The 20,980-nt window shown below is 41.0% G+C and overlaps 1 protein-coding gene across 1 annotated transcript in view; it reads right to left on the bottom strand.

Moving 5' to 3' along the window:
* Window positions 1-20,980, bottom strand: part of SNTG2 (syntrophin gamma 2) — a 285,995-nt gene that overhangs the window by 5,110 nt on the left and 259,905 nt on the right. Inside the window, exons 15-16 of the mRNA XM_072143485.1 lie at window positions 8,429-8,521; window positions 2,553-2,663 (exon numbers count right to left, since the gene is read on the bottom strand). Coding sequence (XP_071999586.1) covers window positions 2,553-2,663; window positions 8,429-8,521 — 204 coding nt within the window. The remainder of the gene's footprint in view (window positions 1-2,552; window positions 2,664-8,428; window positions 8,522-20,980) is intronic.

Below are 20,980 nucleotides of genomic sequence, written 5' to 3'. Positions count from 1 at the left end.
GCGCCGATGCGCCACAATCCGATCGCGTGTGCCAAAAACCCGGGGCAATTCAGGGAAAATCGGCGCAAATCGGAAAAATTTGGGTAACCCATCGTAAAAACACGATTCGGGCCCTTAGTAAATGACCCCCTATGTCTTGTAATCTTGTTGTAGTGGACTCAGTAGGACTGATCACCCAACTGATCTGTATCTTAGAGACCCAGCTTTCTAGGGTGTACATCTTGCCTTTCTCTAGCAATTCTTCCTAGTTAGGCTGCATTAGTGTAGTGTGAGGATATGTTGTGTGTAATGTGTATAATTATGTATTCTAATTATGTTTACTGTCACCTCATGTTATTACAGGCTATCCTATTGGCTAGTACTCTTGAACTTTCCAGAGGCTGAGAACTATAGTCTATAAGTTTATACCCAACCAGGGGTTCTAGGTCTTTAGTCTTCTGACTAATCTCTGTCCTCAGATTGTTCTGTGGATGACACTACTACTCTGTGATGCTGACACAGCTCCCAGGAGATTTACCGAGCCCTGCAGCACACTGGTACAGGGCTGATGTCCAGTTCCTACCCCTACAAGCAAGAAGGGAGGTAATCTACACTTCAGTTCAGTCCAAATTGGACTGTCATTAAGCTAAATTATAATATAAGTTTTTACATGATCTCCTTTTCCATGTGTCAAACACTGGCTTATGCCGCTAACATGACAGGCCGCCCATGTACCATCAGCCGTAATCCATTATCACTCATACCAGGAGTTTTCCACGAGGATCTTATCCTTAAAGGGGCTGTCCACATTCAGCAAATAAATGATATTGGTTGTGTAATGAAAAGTGATACAATTTACATACTTATTCCTCACTGATCTCTGACTGTTGTCATTCAACAGGAAGCTTCATTGTTTACTTCCTGTGGATGTCACACAGGTGCATGGCGCATTAGAGTCGAGACAGTCATCAGAGTCAGTCGTCAGAGCTGTGTGTTATAATGAGCCTCGCACCTGTGTAACATCACATGACCAGGGATATAATGAGCCATGCACCTGTGTGACATCACATGGGCAGGGATATAACGAGCAGTGCACCTGTGTAACATCACATGACCAGGGATATAACGAGCCGTGCACCTGTGTGACATCACATGACCAGGGATATAAAAAGTCGTGCACCTGTGTGACATCACAAGACCAGGGATATAAAAAGCTGTGCAGCTGTGTGACATCACATGACCAGGGATATAAAAAGCTGTGCAGCTGTGTGACATCACATGACCAGGGATATAAAAAGCTGTGCAGCTGTGTGACATCACATGACCAGGGATAAAACGAGCCGTACACCTGTGTGACATCACATGACCAGGGATATAAAAAGTCGTGCACCTGTGTGACATCACATGACCAGGGATATAACGAGCCGTGCACCTGTGTGACATCACATGACCAGGGATATAAAAAGTCGTGCACCTGTGTGACATCACATGACCAGGGATATAAAAAGTCGTGCACCTGTGTGACATCACATGACCAGGGATATAAAAAGCTGTGCAGCTGTGTGACATCACATGACCAGGGATATAAAAAGCTGTGCAGCTGTGTGACATCACATGACCAGGGATAAAACGAGCCGTGCACCTATGTGACATCACATGACAAGGGATATAACGAGCCGTGCACCTGTGTGACATCACATGACAAGTGAAAGGTTTCTATCCACTGGAAGTGAACAATGAATCTTTCTTTAGCAGAGATCTAGACAACAGTGAGGTATAGATACAGAAACTATATTGAAACATTGTATGCCTTTCCATTACATAAACATTATCAATTATTTTGCTGAAAGTGAATTCATTACTGAATATAACATTCAAAATTCATAAATTCGAAACCATATTTCCATATGGTCGTTGGGGTCAAAAACTGTTTCACCATATAAGAAGATGTTCCTTACATCCCTGCTCGTTCTCACCACTCCTGACAGATCGCTCTTTCATGCGTATAAACAACCTGTACCGCAGATTCGGCGAATAATTTGTGGTGTGTCAGGTGCGGCCCATTGTGTATTCTTCATACGGCGCTATAATGTCTGAAGTACCCTCCATCCATCCTGAAGATGCAGAATGTTATTGAATTAATGGCAGCGCTGGGCGTATTATCCCTCTCGAGGCATGACATTGCCTTCTCTAAATAAAGTAAAATTAATCAGACCTTTATTTTATTATACAAATATGCAAATGAGTCCATTGCACGCCGGAATAGGAATCATCCGGAATAAAGTCAACCGCTCGGTTTTTTGGTGTTATGTGCCCTTGACATCACAAGTCAGAGCATTATATTTTATTAAACATTTTAGGCTTGAAGTGCAAATGGAAGAATTCCTGATTAAATGAAAGTTAAACATTTATGTAGCACCTCCAGTCAGTCTGATCCGGGGCGCTCGCGTCGCTTTCATTTTGATTGTGCCGAAATTTTAATTATAAATTTTGTAACATTTACAACATCTGATCCCTATTACCCGCTCTGTCATATTCTTCGCTTTGATTAAGGAGCTGAATTCGTTACTTACCTTCATTTCAATTTGTTTTGTGTCACAATTTTGAAATAGCAGCTTTACCCGAGTTTTACCGTCATCCGAGGAGCCTTTCAACTGGGAAAACTTGAACCTCCAGATTATGTTCTAAGAGAAAGCAGAAGGAGACACATTCTAGTCACCAGTTACATATTGTATTACACTTGTAGCACTGATTTTTGTTGCAAAATAAATTATACAAAATTAAAGGGGTTGTCCACTTTTAGCAAATTACAGCAAATAATTTAAAAGGTATCACAACCTCAAGAAGGTCACTTTATTTGACCTATCCAAAGCAACAACAAATAATTTATATTGTTTGCGTAATGAAAAGTTATTGAATTTTGCAATATACTTTTTGTATTAATTCCTCGCGGTTTTTAGGTAAATCCTATGTTAACTTGTGTGGTTTATTGACTTAAAGGGGTTGTCCACTTGATATTGTTTGTGCAATGAAAAGATATAAAATTTTCCAGTATACTTTCTGTATCTATTCTTCAAGGTTTCCAAGATCTCAGCTTGCTGTCTTGTAACAGGAAGCTTCACTGTTTATTTCCTGTAGATAAACACCGGTCCATGGTCATGTGATGTCACACAGATGTATGTCTCATTAGCATCACACAGCTTTGATTACACTGTGTGTTAAAACGAGCCGTGCACCTGTGTGACATCACATGACCTCGGACTAGTGTTTATCTACAGGAAGTAAACAATGAAGCTTCCTGTTGCGAGACAACAAGCAGAGATCTTGGAAACCGTAAAGAATAGATACAGAAAGTATATTGGAAAATTTTATAACTTTTCATTACACAAACAATATGAATTATTTGCTGTAATGTGCTTAAAGTGACCAACCCCTTTAAGTCAAAAAGCCATAAAAGTCTGCTAAGAGTTATTTAGGACAATGATGAAGGGTCATTTTTTGTTAAATACTGGCAGCCCTTTACATTGACTATACAGAATGATGGAAAAGTATCATGATATAGAGGAAGAGTTGAGTAAATTGATTATGATAAAAGATTCAGTAGACCTTGAAATGTATTTTTCTCAGCAGATAGGACTCTGTGTACAATATGGTCAGCTCCTCCTGCTCCATTACATTCTTTCTACAGATAGGGCACTATGTATAATTATTTCGGCACCTCCCACTCTATAACATGCTGCCTGCAGTTAGGACACTATGTACTATGTACTCAATTTTTCTTGCTCTATAACATGCTGCCTGTAAAAAGGACACTAAGTACAATCTGCTCTGCTCCTCCTGCTCTATAACAAACTGTCTGCAGATATGGTACTATGTGCTATTTGTGGAACTTCTGTGGCTCTATAGTATACCCCCTGCAGATAGGAAACTCTGAACAATCAGTGTATTATGAATGTATAGTAAATCAGTAAGTAATGTTTGGCATAGATGGGAATTTTTTATTCACTGTTACCAAGTTCTTCTTGCACCCCTAGTTCTTCATTTACCTTGCAATCTGAACTTTCAGATCTGTCCTTACCTTTCTACTTGTGTGGACATGTCACTCACATGACAATCTTCTTGTCAAAACAATACGGGTCTGGGATATTGGGGCCATTTACAAAGGGCCGATTCGTGTTTTCCCGACGTGTTACCCGAATATTTCCGATTTGCGCCGATTTCCCTGGGATTTTGGCGCACGCGATCAGATTTTGGCGCATCGGTGCTGGCGTGCACGCGACAGAAATCGGGGGGCGTGGCCGAACGAAAACCCGACGGATTCGGAAAAACCGCCGTGAAATCTGTCGCGAAGCTTGCACTTACCTTCACTCAGCCCGGCTCGGTGAACTCAAGCGCGTTCTGATGCTTTTCAGCGCAGCAGCGCCACCTGATGGACGGCGGAGGAACTACCTTAATAAATCCCAGCCGGACCCGAATCCAGCGCGGAGAACGCGCCGCTGGATCGCGAATGGACCGGGTAAGTAAATCTACCCCATTGTGTCACAAAGTGACAAACTTTATGGGGACATTTATCATACACTGGTGCTACCTGCGCAAGCATATGATATAAGCCCCACCGCTCCAGATGCATCCGGCGTCCGGCCTGGCATAGTATTGCACTGATACCAGCGACCATCCAGGCTTGAATGGTTGCAGGTATAGCAAGTGCACAGGAATGCCCCATGGTGGCCCACTCCACCATTGGCTGTGCCCCTCAAGGCCCGCTTGCTGTGGACGTCACGTAATACGGGAAATTATCGCAATAAAAGGCAGTTCACCAATAATTGCGATTATTTTAGCTCTGGTAAACGCGTCCTGATAAATCTCCCCTACATGCAACACCCAGCGGTTGTGTTAGGGACCTTTATGGGTTATGTTACATTGAGTTGGTTTCATTAGAGATAAGGTTGCTCCTTGGTATCGGGTGGTCTCGGGGTGCCGGGGTCTTTGGCTATTTTGTAGCCGCACAGTTGGCTTTTTTAGCAACCAGAAGGAATTGCAGTGCTAATAATAAGCTTAGTATGGCAAATAGGGATTCTTCTCTCTCGGAAAGTGGGGAACTAATATATAATAAGTACAGAAAAATTATGATGGCAAGGTTGTTAATTGATGTTGGAGAACATATATAAAATATAGTGGGTATTCAGGGTATTTTCTCATTCACTTCAATATGGGACAACAATCACCAGATAAAGGGTATTGGGCACAAAAGGGGGTTAGATTTTTTTCACAAATTCTTAGTAGATCTCAAATATGTAATTTTGATGAGTTTGCTATTCAGTTTGGAGGCTTCGAGAAAAGTAGATTTATATCGGAATCAGATAAATGTATAGAATTTTTGATAAAATTGTCTGCACTTAATAAGGTGATTTGTCACATGTATGGATATATCATTCAAGAATTTTTTTTAAGAAAGAGACCACCCTTCAAAAAAAGAAAAAAAAAAGGTTGCCCGATTTGTTGATGTTTATTTCTATGGAAGACTGGCAGAGCTGTTACAGGGGTAAGATTTGTTCCTCTATCCTGGAATCATAGAATGGTCCAATTTAAATCTGTGCATCAACTGAATTATTCCCCCCGTTTGTTATTGAAGATGAAATTGAAGGAAAACTCACCCTTGTTGCATTCACTTGTCAAAGTTTAAGTAAATAATGGAGTAGGGTTCTCTTTTTATTGAAGAGAGTTTGATGGTAAACCTCCCATGTTCGGTTCTGGTAACACTGCTTAGTGTTTTTGAAGTAGGGAAAGACAACTTGGAAAAGATTGGCCAGATTGATATTTGCACGCAAATGGGGCACCATTTGAGAAGGTAATTGCTGAAAGGGGGGACATGTGAATAAATGGAGGGAAATATGGATGGTAGGACATATTAATTTTTAGGACTTCTATTCTTTTTTTTTTTTGCTTTTTTGCTTTTTTTCTTCTCTCTCCTCTTCCTCCTTCTTTGCGGGTGGGGTGGGTGGTTTGGGTTGTTTTTTTGTGTCTTTAAATAAATATGAAATTTACTTATTGTATCTTAATAATATCAAAAAGCAATATTTTTTTTTGTATTTTATATGTGTTTTTATACCGTATTTTGATATGTGTTGTGAGACACTGAAGGGGTTAACTGTGGATGGGCGGTATGTTTCCCCTAGGTTTTGCTATTATGCAAGGCCTTAGTGCTGAGGTTGGGTGTCCAGCACCTTGGACACAGGTGATGGGAGCAGCCCAATCAGTTTTTTTTTTAAACCGCTCAGCAGAGCTGAAGTTGTTGTCTCTCTCTGGAAGGAAGCTGGAGAGCACACAGCCCTGACCTCTGTGCCTGGAGCAGCCAAGTGTTTTGTTAGTGGTGAGTCAGAGAACCCTTGTTTAGTTAACACCCTGACGGGTAGGATATTATTTTGTTTTTGATGCCTGAATGTAAAGGCTGTTTTATTTTTCCTGCTGAAATAAACGCAGGCGAGACCTGTTTTGGACTGTACTTTGGTGTCACTGTTGTGAACTGCATCACAGCACCCCGCTACCACAGTCTCTATTGGGCCAAAACCCCCACAGTGTTAATAAAATATTTAAAAGAAAAATAATAATTTTTCTCATTAGCAACTGAAGGCCTTGACCACATTCTAATGTCTAAGGCTACATTCAGTTTGAATTGCTCGAACGGTAACTAGTAGTGATGAGTGGACCCATTCAATTTTAAAGAGTTAATGTCGGTGATCAACAAGGGGAGAGGTTCGAGCCGAACCCGGAGCCAAACTTCTAATGAAGCCCCTCCCCATTCTGATTCAATTGCATTTCAGAACGCGTAAACGTGTGAACGCTGCGGTTGGGGGTAGACTAGGGGCTCCTGTCTTAGAAAACCACATGATACTATTATGCTAAACCTCTCTTCTATAACATCACAAGGCGCCTTGATTTATTTCCTTCCATCTATTACTTAGCTTTTGCATTCTTACGACTCAGCAGCGATATTCAGTAGGAGGTGATTAAGATGAAATTCCTCCTGACAGTATATTGTAGTGTCTGCACTTATGGCGCATCTGTATTTTATGTCACTTATTTAGCCTACAGTATCACATTAGTTTGTCTTTTAATGGTGCAGCGATTCGGCGACATCTCCCCGCAGCCTGCGGCTCTTGTCTTCAGGCTTAGTATTTTGTCTCTAATCTTTTCCTGTTACATATAGCTTCAGTCATAAGCTGATTTTCTCTGAGATTTGCACATTTAGGGAATCACTCATCCAATTTTTTACTACCTACATTTCCATTGTTTATGTAATCAAATGATGTCGTTATGCAGAGTGTAAAGATCACTGCCGTATTTAAAGGATTATTGTGTTACTCTTATATACATAATGGGGTTCATTTACTAAGGGTCCGCGGACCACGATTCTGATGGGTTTCCCGAATATTTCCATTTTGCCCTGAATTGGCCCGGGTTTTTGGCATGTGATCGCACGCGATCGGATTGTGGCACAGCAGCGCCGGCTTGCATGCGACAGAAATCAGGGGCATGGCCGTGTGACAACGTGACGGATTCGGAGAAACCGCAGAATTTAAAAACGGAATTGTGTCGCACGATCAAACACTCTGATGTACCGGGAAGAAGAAGGTGAACTCCGGCGGATCTCAGTGCAGAAGCGACACATGCAGGAAATCGGACGCACGACTTTAGTGAATAGCGGCAGACCTGAATCCTCTTCAGACAACGCACCGTGGGACAGTGTAATATATTGCTACAAATTCGGAACAAATTGAAGCTCATGAAGATCGTAATTTTCCTAAACTGTAACTCAGGTTACCCTTTATAACATATTTTCAAGGGCTGATTTATATCTTTTCTCTATGAATATCTGTGAGTCTTCTGAAGAAAGGACAGACCTCCAAAAATCAGAGTACAATGGGAAATAAAAAAAAAAATTACATTATTTGCCATATTTCACATTTCAATAAAGAAGAGTGTAGTGATGTGACGTGCATGTTGTTTTCTAACAACTGCCTCAAATTCTGAAAAATTTGAGTGACTGAATCTTTTAGCAGAGATCAACAAATCAGTCTGCTCAGCTCCTCCTGCTCTATAACATAGTGACTGCAGATAGGACACTATGTACAATCTGCTCAGCTCCTCCTGCTCTATAACATAGTGACTGCAGATAGGACACTATGTACAATCTGCTCAGCTCCTCCTGCTCTATAACATAGTGACTGCAGATAGGACACTATGTACAATCTGTCCAGCTCCCTCAAATATTACTATATTAATAGGACAGAGCATAAGTACATTATTTTTCAATAATTAGGTTTCATTTTCATTTAGAAAGCCTTCTTACATGATTGATCATTAGTAAACTACTGAATATTGATTCCTGCAATATCCAGCGAAAGAATAAGTGACAGTATTACTCCATCAGAATTATTCCTGTTCTTACCTTTGATTTGCTGTCAAAGCAGGTAAATCCTGATACAAAGTCCACTGTAAAGCAAACTACATCTCCTTGGCTGTTGCAGACATACGTTTTAGACTGGAAAATAATAAAAAAATAAATCAAATATTAATTGATTAATGAATATGTATTGTGTGCCGTATATTCAGTATTACAAATTGTATTGAGATTCTGAAGAAATTAAGAAATGCATTAAGGAAAAAGTTCTAAGTTGAAAAAATAAAAACCCTAATGACCAAATGATAAATCTCTTATTGCTTTTGTGACAATTATTGGATGGTCCTCATTGGTCTTTGTTTTCTTGTAACTGATCACATGGCAATAATTCATGTGACCACTGCAACCAATCACTGGCCCTGAATTTCCCATCGTCCCATTTATGACATTTGCTGAACATTTTCTATTATTGTCCTTAGTGGGGAAAACATGCACCAAAAACTATGTCTGCTCATGAATGGTATGAACTTAGATTGTCTAGTCCAAAAAATAACTACTGCAATGGGCCCTGTGCTGTATGAGAACTGTAGGGACCCCCCAATTTTTTTTAATGGTTTGACATTTACTGCCTACCATATACAGTACCAGAACCAAGCTACATGGGAAAGGTGGTGAATTCTTTCTGTCTTCTTCCAGTTCTGTTGATTTAAGGACTTTTGGAAAACCTGCAAAGGTCCTGGAAGTACTCTTATATTTACTTTGAGAGCTGGCACCCTTGTAGGAGGTGAAGGCTCTCTTTATTACCTTTACAGGGCAGTTTCAAAGTTGGTGGGTGGTTTAGGTGGCTTTGCAGTAGTGGATTATAATATAGGTGGTTGGGGACCCCGGGCCACCCACCAAATTGTATACTAAGAAGGACCTTTACCCATGAAATTCTCATACATTTGTTAATCCTCTCAACACACATGTACACAAAAGCTATTTCAGGATCTTTAAAGGTCCTAAAAAAAGTCCTGAAACTACAGATAGAAAGCAGGAAGAAGAGACACATCCTCCATCCCCCTAGAAACTGATTCTAGTACCATATGTAGGAAGTTATCCCATACATAGGGGGTATAACATATACAGCCCAGGGCCGCTGTGGCAGTGGGTGCCCTAAACATCTAGGACCCCAGGCTGCCACCCAATCAGCCCAAATTATAATTTGTTACTTGCAATGATTAACATGGTTTTAGGACTCTTTATTTCAACTTTGACCTAATTTTTATACCTTTACATTATTAGTAATTTTCCCCATGTATTGTATTGGCATCATGAGACATTGCAATCTTTAAGTGTGGCGGAAAGTTAAGAGTAGACACATTTATTATTCCTATTTCTGCAGTTTTCTACATTTAGAATCACAAAATGTCAAGTGACCCGAGATTATTTTTAATACAGAAACATTTGGTGACCTTGTTATGCCAATGAGAATTTGTAAGGGTCCGGCTGCACAGTGTTAACTATACAGTCATTAGCTGGAGGACTGCAGCTTTGTAGAGCGGACTGAATAGATAGACTAGAAGGTCTAACATTGTGCTGCATCCTCTAAGACCCATCATACACCATACTATGTATAGACCAAAGACATTTATTAATTCCATCTATTTGCCCACTGATTTTCCTGTCTGTAAGATCTCGTTTTTTCTCCGTCTGCCGTCTCTTACATGTGGTTATATTTAGAATTATTGAATGTCACAACTTTATTTTAAAACTAGAACATTAGGTGACCTTGTTATGGCAATACAAAAGGTCTGGTAGCAAAGGAAGAGATGGATAAGATCTGTAACAGTAACAACCTCCCTCTCCCATGTTCCCAGCAAGATCAACTCTTCCCTTATGACATGAGATTTTAGGGAGTGTGGAAGTAGCACCTCAACTTTGTGGCCGGATGTCCATGTGGTGAAGTGGAGCTGTAAACTGAAAGATTTTTTTTAGATGTGTTTGTGAGTATGATAAATACTGTTAAATCACTACATGTTCCCATTGTCGTTCTGCTCTCCTTAAAGGAAATCCACCACCAGGATGACAGATTGTAAACCAAGCACACTTACATACTAGTGTGCACCCCACCTTGCAGGATCTGCTCTTCTTTTAGCTTTTCATATCCTAGTTTTTAAGAAAAAAAGGCTTTAAAATTATGCAAAAGAGCATGAGGGGCTCCAGGCTCCATTAACACCTATGGAGCCTGGGGCCCTTAGGTTCATTTGCATGATTTTAAAAGCCATTTTTTGTAAAATCTAGGACATATAAAGCTAAAAGAAGAGCAGATCCTGCATGTCAATGTGCTTGGTTTACAATCCTTGATCCTGGTGTTAGATTTCCTTTAAATACAGTCCCTAAATGAGCCTAAACTGGATTAAACCATCAGAAAATGGATACTCCTTTTCAGAAGAGGTGTGTACAGTTACCAACAAGGCCGGTGGAAAAGAAAAGAAGTTGGATCGTGAAAAGCTCTTTTTATTGTTTATTTGAAGCTCCTAAAAAGGCTGTTGTTTTACTTACCTTCGTGGAAACTCTGTATCTCTACAAATTTTGAGGTAGTAGCTTTCAAAGGAAATCAACCACTTAAAAAAACAAAAAACAGTTCAAGATACTCACCTCCACTCCTCTTCATCTTGATCCCAACGCTTGTCTTTGCTAAGCTTAGCATGCTGGGATCACCTAGAAAAGAAAGTTATAATTAGCAGCACGGAGAGTGGCGACAAGATGTCCAGAGCTCCAGGCTGCTAATTATGCACGCCACCCCCCACCTCCCTATCCCATGCTGGGAGAATGGGAGAGCGATGTGGCATCACCTCCCTCTCCCTTGTTCCCAGCAAGATCAAAATAAAGAGGAGAGCAGGTAAGTTTTTTTTTTAGCTGTTTTTGTGTTTTTTAAAGTGGTTGATTTCCTTTAATGAATTTTTGATGTTGTGTAATTAGTGATGGGCAGATCTGAAACCTCGATGTTCAGATCCGTGCCAAACATTTTGGGTTCTGGTCCCCACAGCGTTAATACCCAAGATTTGTGGGGGCACTGATGGGGGGTGTTAACTCTTTCAATGCTGCCCTTGGCATTAAAGTGCCTTCTGGCATCACAATGAGCAACGATCCTAAGAAAAATGGAGGTGAACATGGGCCATCAGCTTTTGAAGGTTAACAACTATGATACATTTTGTTTTCTTCTGCAACAAATGCACAGATATTTTTCAAACCCCATTTAGTTGTATAAAACTGTGATTTTTTTATGAATAAATCTGCTTTGTGTATAAACTTATACTAAGCAAGAAATTTATAGCTATGAAACTGGTAGATAAACTGGTAGATAAAGCTAATTTTGCTTGAAAGTCTGCCCTGTACCACAGAGTTAAAAAACATAGTGAAAATGGTTTTCCGAGAGCACATGTGCTGTTCTGCCTTCACAATATAATAATGCGTTCATTTCCAAACAAACCATCACTGTTAATTGGCTGTAAAAATTGATTCAATCACATAAAACAAATCATTAATTTTAAGTACTTTCTCTTTTTTTATCCTCCATTATTTTCTCGATTTCCAATACCACTCAACAATGATCTCATTATAACACCTTTAACACTTTTATCTATGAAGGTTTCTATCTATAGTTCAATGTCTGTTTCTGACCAACACTGTTTTGATTATTGCATTTCTTTCTCTGTTGTTATTTTTCTGTTTTTGCTAACAATCTCATGATGCCTCAGTACAGTATGACATGAACCGCCTAAAACAAGACAGTCTCTTTCTGCTGTAATTAGCTTCTATATCTATATTCTACTTAATAATCTAAGAGGCTATGGGGCACAGTTACTAAGGGTCCGTCGGACGCATTTCCGCTGGGTTCCGCAAATTTTTCCAATTTGCACTGAATTGTCCCAGGCTTGCATACGAAACAAATCAGGGGCGTTCACCTCGGACAACCCGATGGATTCGGACAAACCACGGAATTTAAAAACCAAATTGTGTCACAAGATCAGCACTCACATGCACCGGGAAGAAGAAGGTGAAATCCGGCACATGCAGGAAATTGGATGGACAATCTTAGTGGATCGTGGCAGCTCCGAATCCTCGCCGGACATTCCAGATCGGCAGTATCAATGGGAAAGATAAGTAAATGTGCCCCTATAAGTATACAGTCAAACACCTGCACTAGCATTTTTACAAAAACTGTCTAATAATCCATCTGGATCGGTACAGGACTTCCAGAATAAGTCTCTAAATCCCAAAACGCTTTGTTTTTCAGAGATCAATGAAAAGAATCAAGTTTTTATGACGACCTATCAGGTGTGCTCCATATCATTCTTAAATTCATCTCCTGTATAATCATCCATGGTAGCTAGAGACCAAAAGTTTGTATCCTCCTTCTGAAGAGGCCGTAGGGGACAGTCCGTGTAGTTTATTAACCAGGAAACCTATTTATTAAGACAGAAACTGATGGAGAGAGCAGGAAGACATTGAAGAGGGTCACCATAAGATCACATGACCCAACTGAATCGAAGTGTTATGATACTTGTACTTGAACTCAAGGGTCAGATCGAAAAGGTGAGTCATGGTAGATCAATGTAGAGGTACCTCTCATGGAGTAAGAACAGTCTAGGGAAGACAATTTTGAAGAGGAGGATCAACATATCTCAATACTCTAAAAATTATGAAATACAGCAAGAGTAAAAATATACCAGGATCCTGACACACAAACGATCACATGATCATTTTTTAGATAGAAATAACTGTTAAGGTGATACTTACTAAATTACATTAATTGAGACCACAGTGTAGTTCCCCTTCCTTATGTTTTTTTACTGCACAGACTATTTTCCAACTGACCACACCCCTTATCTGGAGACTACACCCCCTTTAAAAAGACCTTGCCCTTTTGTCGGAGAAGTTGGAAAAGGGGGAAAAAATTTACCTAAAAACCTTCATAAATGTGTCAGTTTTTGCAGCAAATTCTACCAGGATTCTAGCCTAAGTGGCTTCATAAAAGTCACAGGTCTTGGGATAAACTTGATCATAGCCTTATAGATGCATTTATTTATACCACTGCCATAGAAAATTGGCTCAAGTCTAATATTAGAAAAGTCTAGAATATAACAATTTTGTTATTGCACCTTTAAATAATATTTTACATATTTCAGAGGTTTTTTTTACTTACACAGATGTGTAAAGTGCTTATCTTAAAGGACATCTACCACCAGGATGATAGCACACTTACATGCTGATGTGCACCTCCTCTGGCAGGATCCGCTCAAGGTTCCATTAACATCTATGGAGCCCGCAGCCCCTTCAGGCTCATTTGCATAATTTTAAAGCGTTTTTTGTAAAAAAATAAGAGCTCAAGAAGCTCGAAGAAGAGCAGATCTTTCCAGAGGGGGCACACACCAGAATGTAAGTGTACTTGGTTCACAATTCGTGATCCGGATGGCAGATTAAGACTTTTAAGACTTTTCTCATAACCAAATTTGGAATTTTCTAGTATATAACAAATGTAAAATGAATGATTTTTACAATCACAAACCTTCCCTTGAGCAGGAGAGATGCGCTGGTTGGAGGAGCTCATCGGACCATTTGCTGGTGTGAAATTAAAATATGCTACATTTGCAACCAATACATATGGATGGCTAAAATCTACCGGAGTGCCAATAGTTTTCAAGGTTTACAAGGATATGTAGATAAACTAAGTGGAGTTTTCCAGCCTGTAAAGTGGGGATTTTACATCGGGCATCCCCAGATTGTATGCTAAACAGTCGGAGAGAGACAGATTAGATATATCCAGGATACATATCTTCCATCAGATGATTTACATTAAGGAAGAAAACAGAACCGGATAGTCTACCATCAGTTGTGACTTAAGATGGCTTGTATGTGTGAAACGCGTTGGAATTTTTTCTTAGATAAACCATGTATAATGCCATGTATTGGAGAGGCAGCCTCGGTTTACATGCCGCTTTCCCAATTTTCTTTTCAATGAGAGGGACATCTGCAGTGCATTGGGACAACTGACTATCAATTGACAGAACTTCCGACATGTTGGTGGTGTTGAACAGTTGGTGTGACATGCACATTGATCGCCTATTAAAGGAACAGTCCACTCAAAGCTAGTTCATTGCATTATAAATTATAATTCAATGAATCAGCTTTGACTGCCGTGTTCCTTTAATGACCTTTCCTATGGATGGGTCTAGAGATAAAGGAATCTATTCATCGATTCGTAGATTCGGTATAAACCTGGTGATTTGTTCTTATGGTGAACAAAATTCTACAGATCTGTGAAAATGGCCATGATTTCAATGGATTTTTAATGGTTTTAATAGGTTTCCGTTTTCACAGATTTAACAAAAACGTCAGATTAAAAAGAAAAAACTTTTGTTTTCGAGGACTTTGAGGCAGGGCCAACGCCAGTACTGGGCATACATGGGCAAGTGTATAGCTGTTGGGGGGCCCCACTTAAGGCTGTAGATAAGGAATACATAGGGATGATAGGGCTGTATCTAATGAATCCATAGGGGCTGGGGTGGGCTTTATATAAAATAACCATGAGGGTGCTGTATATAAAACAACCATGAGGGGGCTGGTTGGGATGATAAACTAGGGAATGTTTTTGGGAACAGGAGGCTGATTAAGTTTCTTAATTTTTAATGACGCAACAGGAGTTTGCTGCAAAGTGGCCCACTGAGGCTCTGCCATCCAAGGGCCTACTGAAACCTGAAGCCGGTCATGCTTTGAGGGCAATAAATGGTTAATTACAGAACAGTTAAAGTAACATCCGTTTGAACCAATCCAATTCTGACCCAAATTGATTTTTAAGAAATATTTGCCAAAGCTTCCGCAAAGTGAATCTTGTATGATCTCTTGAGAGCCATAAATCCACTATTCCGTATCTAGATACATATGGCAGGACAATCGCGTTCATTCATATTCATTATAAACTAAATGTAAAAACTGAGAAAATGAATTATTTCCGTGCTCTTCCATTAGGAAAACAAGAGACACAGCTCATAAACAGATTTAGAGGCGGAAGGCTTAAAATAGATGACTAATTGTTACTCGGAGCCATCATTTAACCGCTGAAGATTTACAGTGCTAACAATATGATTATAATGTATTACATGGAGGGGGCCACAGTGGCACAAGCTCATAAATGTGTTACAACACTGTGACTAATGCCTGACACCGTGCGCGGAGATCTGCAACCTAAGCACATTCCCGGCATCATCAAATGTGCACTCTCAACTGATTGTCAAATTAACCTACAAAAAGTTGGTAAGAACTCCGCACTCATGACAGCACTTATAATATGAGGCTCTATTATTAAAAATTAGAGCGAAAGTTCTGCCATTGTTTATCCTGATAACACAAGCCGTGGTAATGAGTGGAGGTGGCTGCCACGCTGAGCTCACAGACTGCTCATTATCGCTTGGGTTTTCTTATTGAACATCTTTCACCAGTTTTCTTTAATGATAATAATCAACGTTACTATATATTCTCTTGGGAGCAGTTAACTCATTGATTGCTCCTACTTTTTAGGCTATAACCCATGGTTTTACTGGGAACATGAAAGTTTTTCATGAGGAAATTGTAATTTTTCGACAACTTTGCCACCTTCACATTATGTGGGCATGGAGGGGGGTGTGGAGGGGCTTTTTCCGCAAACCAGATGTGATAAAGCCCAGCAGTGTATCCGCCGCGGCACAAACATCAAGATGCCGAAGTCTTGTGATTGTGCCGTGGCGGGCGTCATGAAACGAGCACGGAAAACCCCTGCTATGATACATTTCCCAATTATGACCACCCTTTTCTTAGATCCAATATGGACAAGGACTCATAGGGGCAGATTTACTTACCCGGTCCATTCGCGATCCAGCGGCGCGTTCTCTGCGCTGGATTCGGCTCCGGCCGGGATTCATTAAGGTAGTTCCTCCGCCATCCACCAGGTGGCGCTGCTGCGCTGAAAAGCATCGGAACGTGCTGCAGTTCACCGGGCCGGGCTGAGTGAAGGTAAGTGCAAGCTCCGCAACAGATTTTTTGTTTTAAATGCGGTGGTTTTTCCGAATCCGTCGGGTTTTCGTTCGGCCACGCCCCCCGATTTCCATCGCGTGCATGCCAGCGCCGATGCGCCACAATCCGATCACGTGCGCCAAAATCAGGGGAAATCGGCGCAAATCGGAAATATTCGGGTAACACGTCGGTAAAACGCGAACCGGGCCCTTAGTAAATGACCCCCAATATCATCATAAAAATCAATCAATGACATCATTTCACCATTTCATCATTGCAGCCATATGATCATTTACATAATTATTGAGCTCCTTCCCTTATAAATCTGTATTTTATATTTATGTAAATTAGGTAGAAGTGCTTCTATAGTGTTACCAAAGCCCTTTTGGGCACCTGCTTTGTTGAGTAATCCAGCGTAACCCCTGCCACACCCACTGCCTTCTCTGGTGCTTCCCCTAGCAGATGACATCACTGTTCTCTCTTCAAATCTTTCACATGTGCACATCAATCTCTTCTGCGCTGCCATTTTGTACTCACTGCATCTGCTCAAGTGAATCCGGAAGCACAATGTTGTTTCTGGGTTGGCTTGTTCAGCTAAAGTGAGGAGAAGGACGCAGTGCACACCGACAACAAGTGGGCATGTGCAAAATTTCAATAGAGAACCGTGGAGGGAGTTGGAGCCCTGGAGAGTGAAGCGGGTAGAACTGCTGGTGGGGGGGGGGGGGGGGCATTGATGAGCCAGAAAAACCTGAGGCTGGAGAAGTTATGTTAACGCCCCCTTTAGTACTTCTTACTTTACATAAATACAGGAATTGATACAGAATGTGGGTTTACAGATATGATGGGAAGTGTAAAAACTTTTCATTACACAAACAATATTAATTATTTGCTGTAATGTGCTTAATATGCACAACCCCGTGACAGAATATAGTGCCCAAATGTTGTAAAGCCACTTTTTATCGTCTTTTTGCAACACATAAAAATGTAACAACTAGTGATCAAAAGGTCATAGAGTTCCCAAAATAATAGCAATGAAAATGTCATCATGTCTCACAAAAATTACACCTCACACACCTTCATATGCCTAAGTGTGAAAAGATTATTAATAAAAGATTATGGCAGAATGAAAAAAAAAAATGTGTACAAAAGGTTTTAATTTTTTAAAACCTATGAAAATCAAACAAAACCTACCGTATATATTGAAGTATAAGCCAAGTTTTTTAGCACAAAAATGTGCTGAAAAACCCTAACTCGGCTTATACTCGAGTTAAGAAAAATATATATGTATATTACAGGGGGCTGGCAGGCTATATACTAAAGAGGGCTGGCAGGCTATACACTACAGGGGGCTGGCAGGCTATATACTACAGGGGGCGGGCAGGTTATATACTAAAGGGGGCTGGCGCTCTTTATACTACAGGGGTCTGGAAGGCTGTATACTAGAGGGGGTTGGCAGGTTATATACTACAGGGGGCTTGGCAGGCTGTATACTACAGGGGGTTTTCAGGCTATATACTACAAGGGGCTGGCAGGCTATATACTACAGGGGCTGGCAGGCTATATACTACAGGGGGATGGCAGGCTATATACTACAGGGGCTGGCAGGCTATATACTACTGGGGGATGGCTGGCTATATACTACAGGGGGATGGCAGGCTATATACTACAGGGGGATGGCAGGCTATATACTACAGGGAGCTGGCAGGTTATATACTACACGGGGCTGGCAGACTATATACTATAGGGGGCTGGCAAGGTATATACTAGAAGGGGCTGGCAGGGTATATACTAGAGTGGGCTGGAAGGCTGTATAATATAGGGTGTTGGCAGGCTATATACAACAAGGGGCTAGCAAGCTATATACTACAGAGGATGGCAGGCTATATACTACAGGGGGATGGCAGGCTATATACTACAGGGAGCTGGCAGGTTATATACTACAGGGGGCTGCCAGGCTATATACTACAGGGGGCTGGCAGGCTATATACTACAGGGGGCTGGCTGGCTATATACTACAGGGGGATGGCAGGTTTTATACTACACGGGGCTGGCAGGCTATATACCAGAGGGTGCTGGCAGGGTATATACTAGAGTGGGCTGGCAGGGGGAGTCAATAGGTTTTTCCAGTTTTTTGTGTTAAATTTTGGGGGCTTGGCTTATACTCAAGTATATATGTTATATAAAAAAAACTAAGTGCAAAATCGAAAAAAAGGGCCTCTGCGGGAATGGGTCAGATATAACAAGGACGGTATGAGCACTCATGTATCCTATGGTAATACTAACACATGGCTGAGTTTAGCACAATTAAATTATTTACAAATATTTACAGTGAAATGTTAAATAAAAATTTCTGAAATATTGTAAAAGGAAAAGCGAGTAAGATAAGATAGCGGCTGGTGGGGTGTTGTCAGGAGCGCTGTGGATGTGAGCCGCATATAGAGGAACTTCTATTTTATTCCACATATATTTACATTTTAAGAAGAAACATAATAAAACTGCCACAAACGGGAAGCGCCGCATCCCCACTATAATGATAATGTTATAGGAACCGATTTAATCAGAATATGGAGATTCGTGAAATGTGTGACAACCATCTTCAAAGACCTCATCAAACAAGAGGCAGAGGGGCTATATTGGCTCCATGCTGCGATCTAAACAGTTATTTCTGGAAGTGCTAAAATGGCCCGTTAATTTCCGCATGCCATGTAATCTATCAGACTCCAGCTGATGAGCCCAAATCACACAACTCTGTATACTGGCAATTTGGGAAACATGAATATTGAACAAAGCTTAAATGTTATATCAGTGATTAAAATCTTACTCACCTACAGAGATTTTCTGAGTGGAATTTATATATATATATATATACATATACATACACTAACTGTAGCTCCCAGTGTTGCCTCCCAGTGTTGCCCAGTGTCAGACTGTCACTGACTGTCCCTTTTCTAGAAACTTTTTGGACAGTCTCTTCCAGTGACGGTCTGTCTTCGCTGACACGCTCATTCCAGTGATTTTCTGTCTCTGACACTCTTATTCCAGTGACCATCTCTCTGACACTCTCATTCCAGCAACTGTCTTCCTCTGAAACTCTCATTCCAGCGACTGTCTGTCTCTGACACTCTCATTCCATCGACTGTCTTCCTCTGAAACTCTCATTCCAGCGACTGTCTGTCTCTGACACTCTCATTCCAGCGACTGTCTGTCTCTGACACTCTCATTCCAACGACTGTCTGTCTCAGACACTCTTATTCCAGCAACTGTCTTCCTCTAACACTCTCATTCTAGCGACTGTCTTCCTCTGACACTCACATTCCAGCATCTCTCTGTCTCTGACACTCACATTCCAGTGACTGTCTCTGACAATCTTCTTAGCAGTGACTGTCTCTGTCTCTTGACTGTCACTTTGTCTTTGAGGAGATTTATCAGAAGTGTCTGATCATCTATCAATCTATCTATCTCATATCTTTCTATCTATCTATCTATCTATCTATCACATATCTATCTATCTATCTATCTATCTATCTATCTATCATATCTATCTATCTATCTATTCACAAAAAGAAAATGCAGGACAACAAACAGATAGAAATAAAAAATAGAATGCATGTTTCACATGAGATATTGAGACAGTGGGGGTCATTTACTAAGGGCCCGATTCGCGCTTTCCCGACGTGTTACCCGAACATTTCCGATTTGCGGCGATTTCCTCTGAATTGCCCCAGGATTTTGGCGCACGTGATCGGATTGTGGCGCATCGGCGTTGGCATGCACTCGACAGAAATCGGGGGGTGTGGCCGAACGAAAACCCAACGGATTCGGGAAAACTGCCGCATTTAAAAAAAAAAATGTATCGCGGGACTCGAGCTTACTTTCACTCGGTCCGGCTTAGTGAAGATCAGTGCTTTCCGATGCTCTTCAGCGCAGCAGCGCCACCTGGTGGACGTCGGAGGAACTACCTTAGTGAATCCCGGCCGGAGCCGAATCCGCCACAGAGAACGCGCCGCTGGATCGCGAATGGACCGGGTAAGTAAATCTGCCCCAGTGTTTATTCCCATGCGCTGCTAGGTTTTAGCTGAATAGCCATTTTCAAGCATTATGAATGTGTTATACAAGTGAGTATATAAAGGAAATCACATGACTCAGTACCTACACACCTACCACAAGATTAGAATATACAAATAAAGTGATAGAACAATCCATAGTTCAAACATATGTCCCATGCTTATCAAAAGTGACAAATGCATAAAGTGCTGAATCCATGATTAAAGTGAACCTATCACCAGGAATGTCATTTTTTTTGTTGACAGGTTCCAATAGATGCTATGTTGATTCTTTAGTGGTAATTTAGGTGCAGCTTAGGCACAATGTTAGATTTGTGCAGTTACATTCTGCTTCTCCAACAGCCCAGAATGAAGATAACACTCACAGCAGCACCCAGGTATGTGACCCCCAGCAGCCAGTGATCTCCTCAGCAGGGGCTTCTCCTGGAGGGGATCCCCCAGTGCTGATCTCCTGCTGCACCCCTGTAATTCTGCACAGTATCCCCCTCATACACCAGTGTGG

Source organism: Engystomops pustulosus, chromosome 3 (genome assembly GCF_040894005.1).
Source record: "Engystomops pustulosus chromosome 3, aEngPut4.maternal, whole genome shotgun sequence".
NCBI lineage: Eukaryota > Metazoa > Chordata > Amphibia > Anura > Leptodactylidae > Engystomops > Engystomops pustulosus.
Note: the sequence above shows the minus strand (reverse complement) of the source record. Positions and strands in the feature narration are given on the sequence as shown.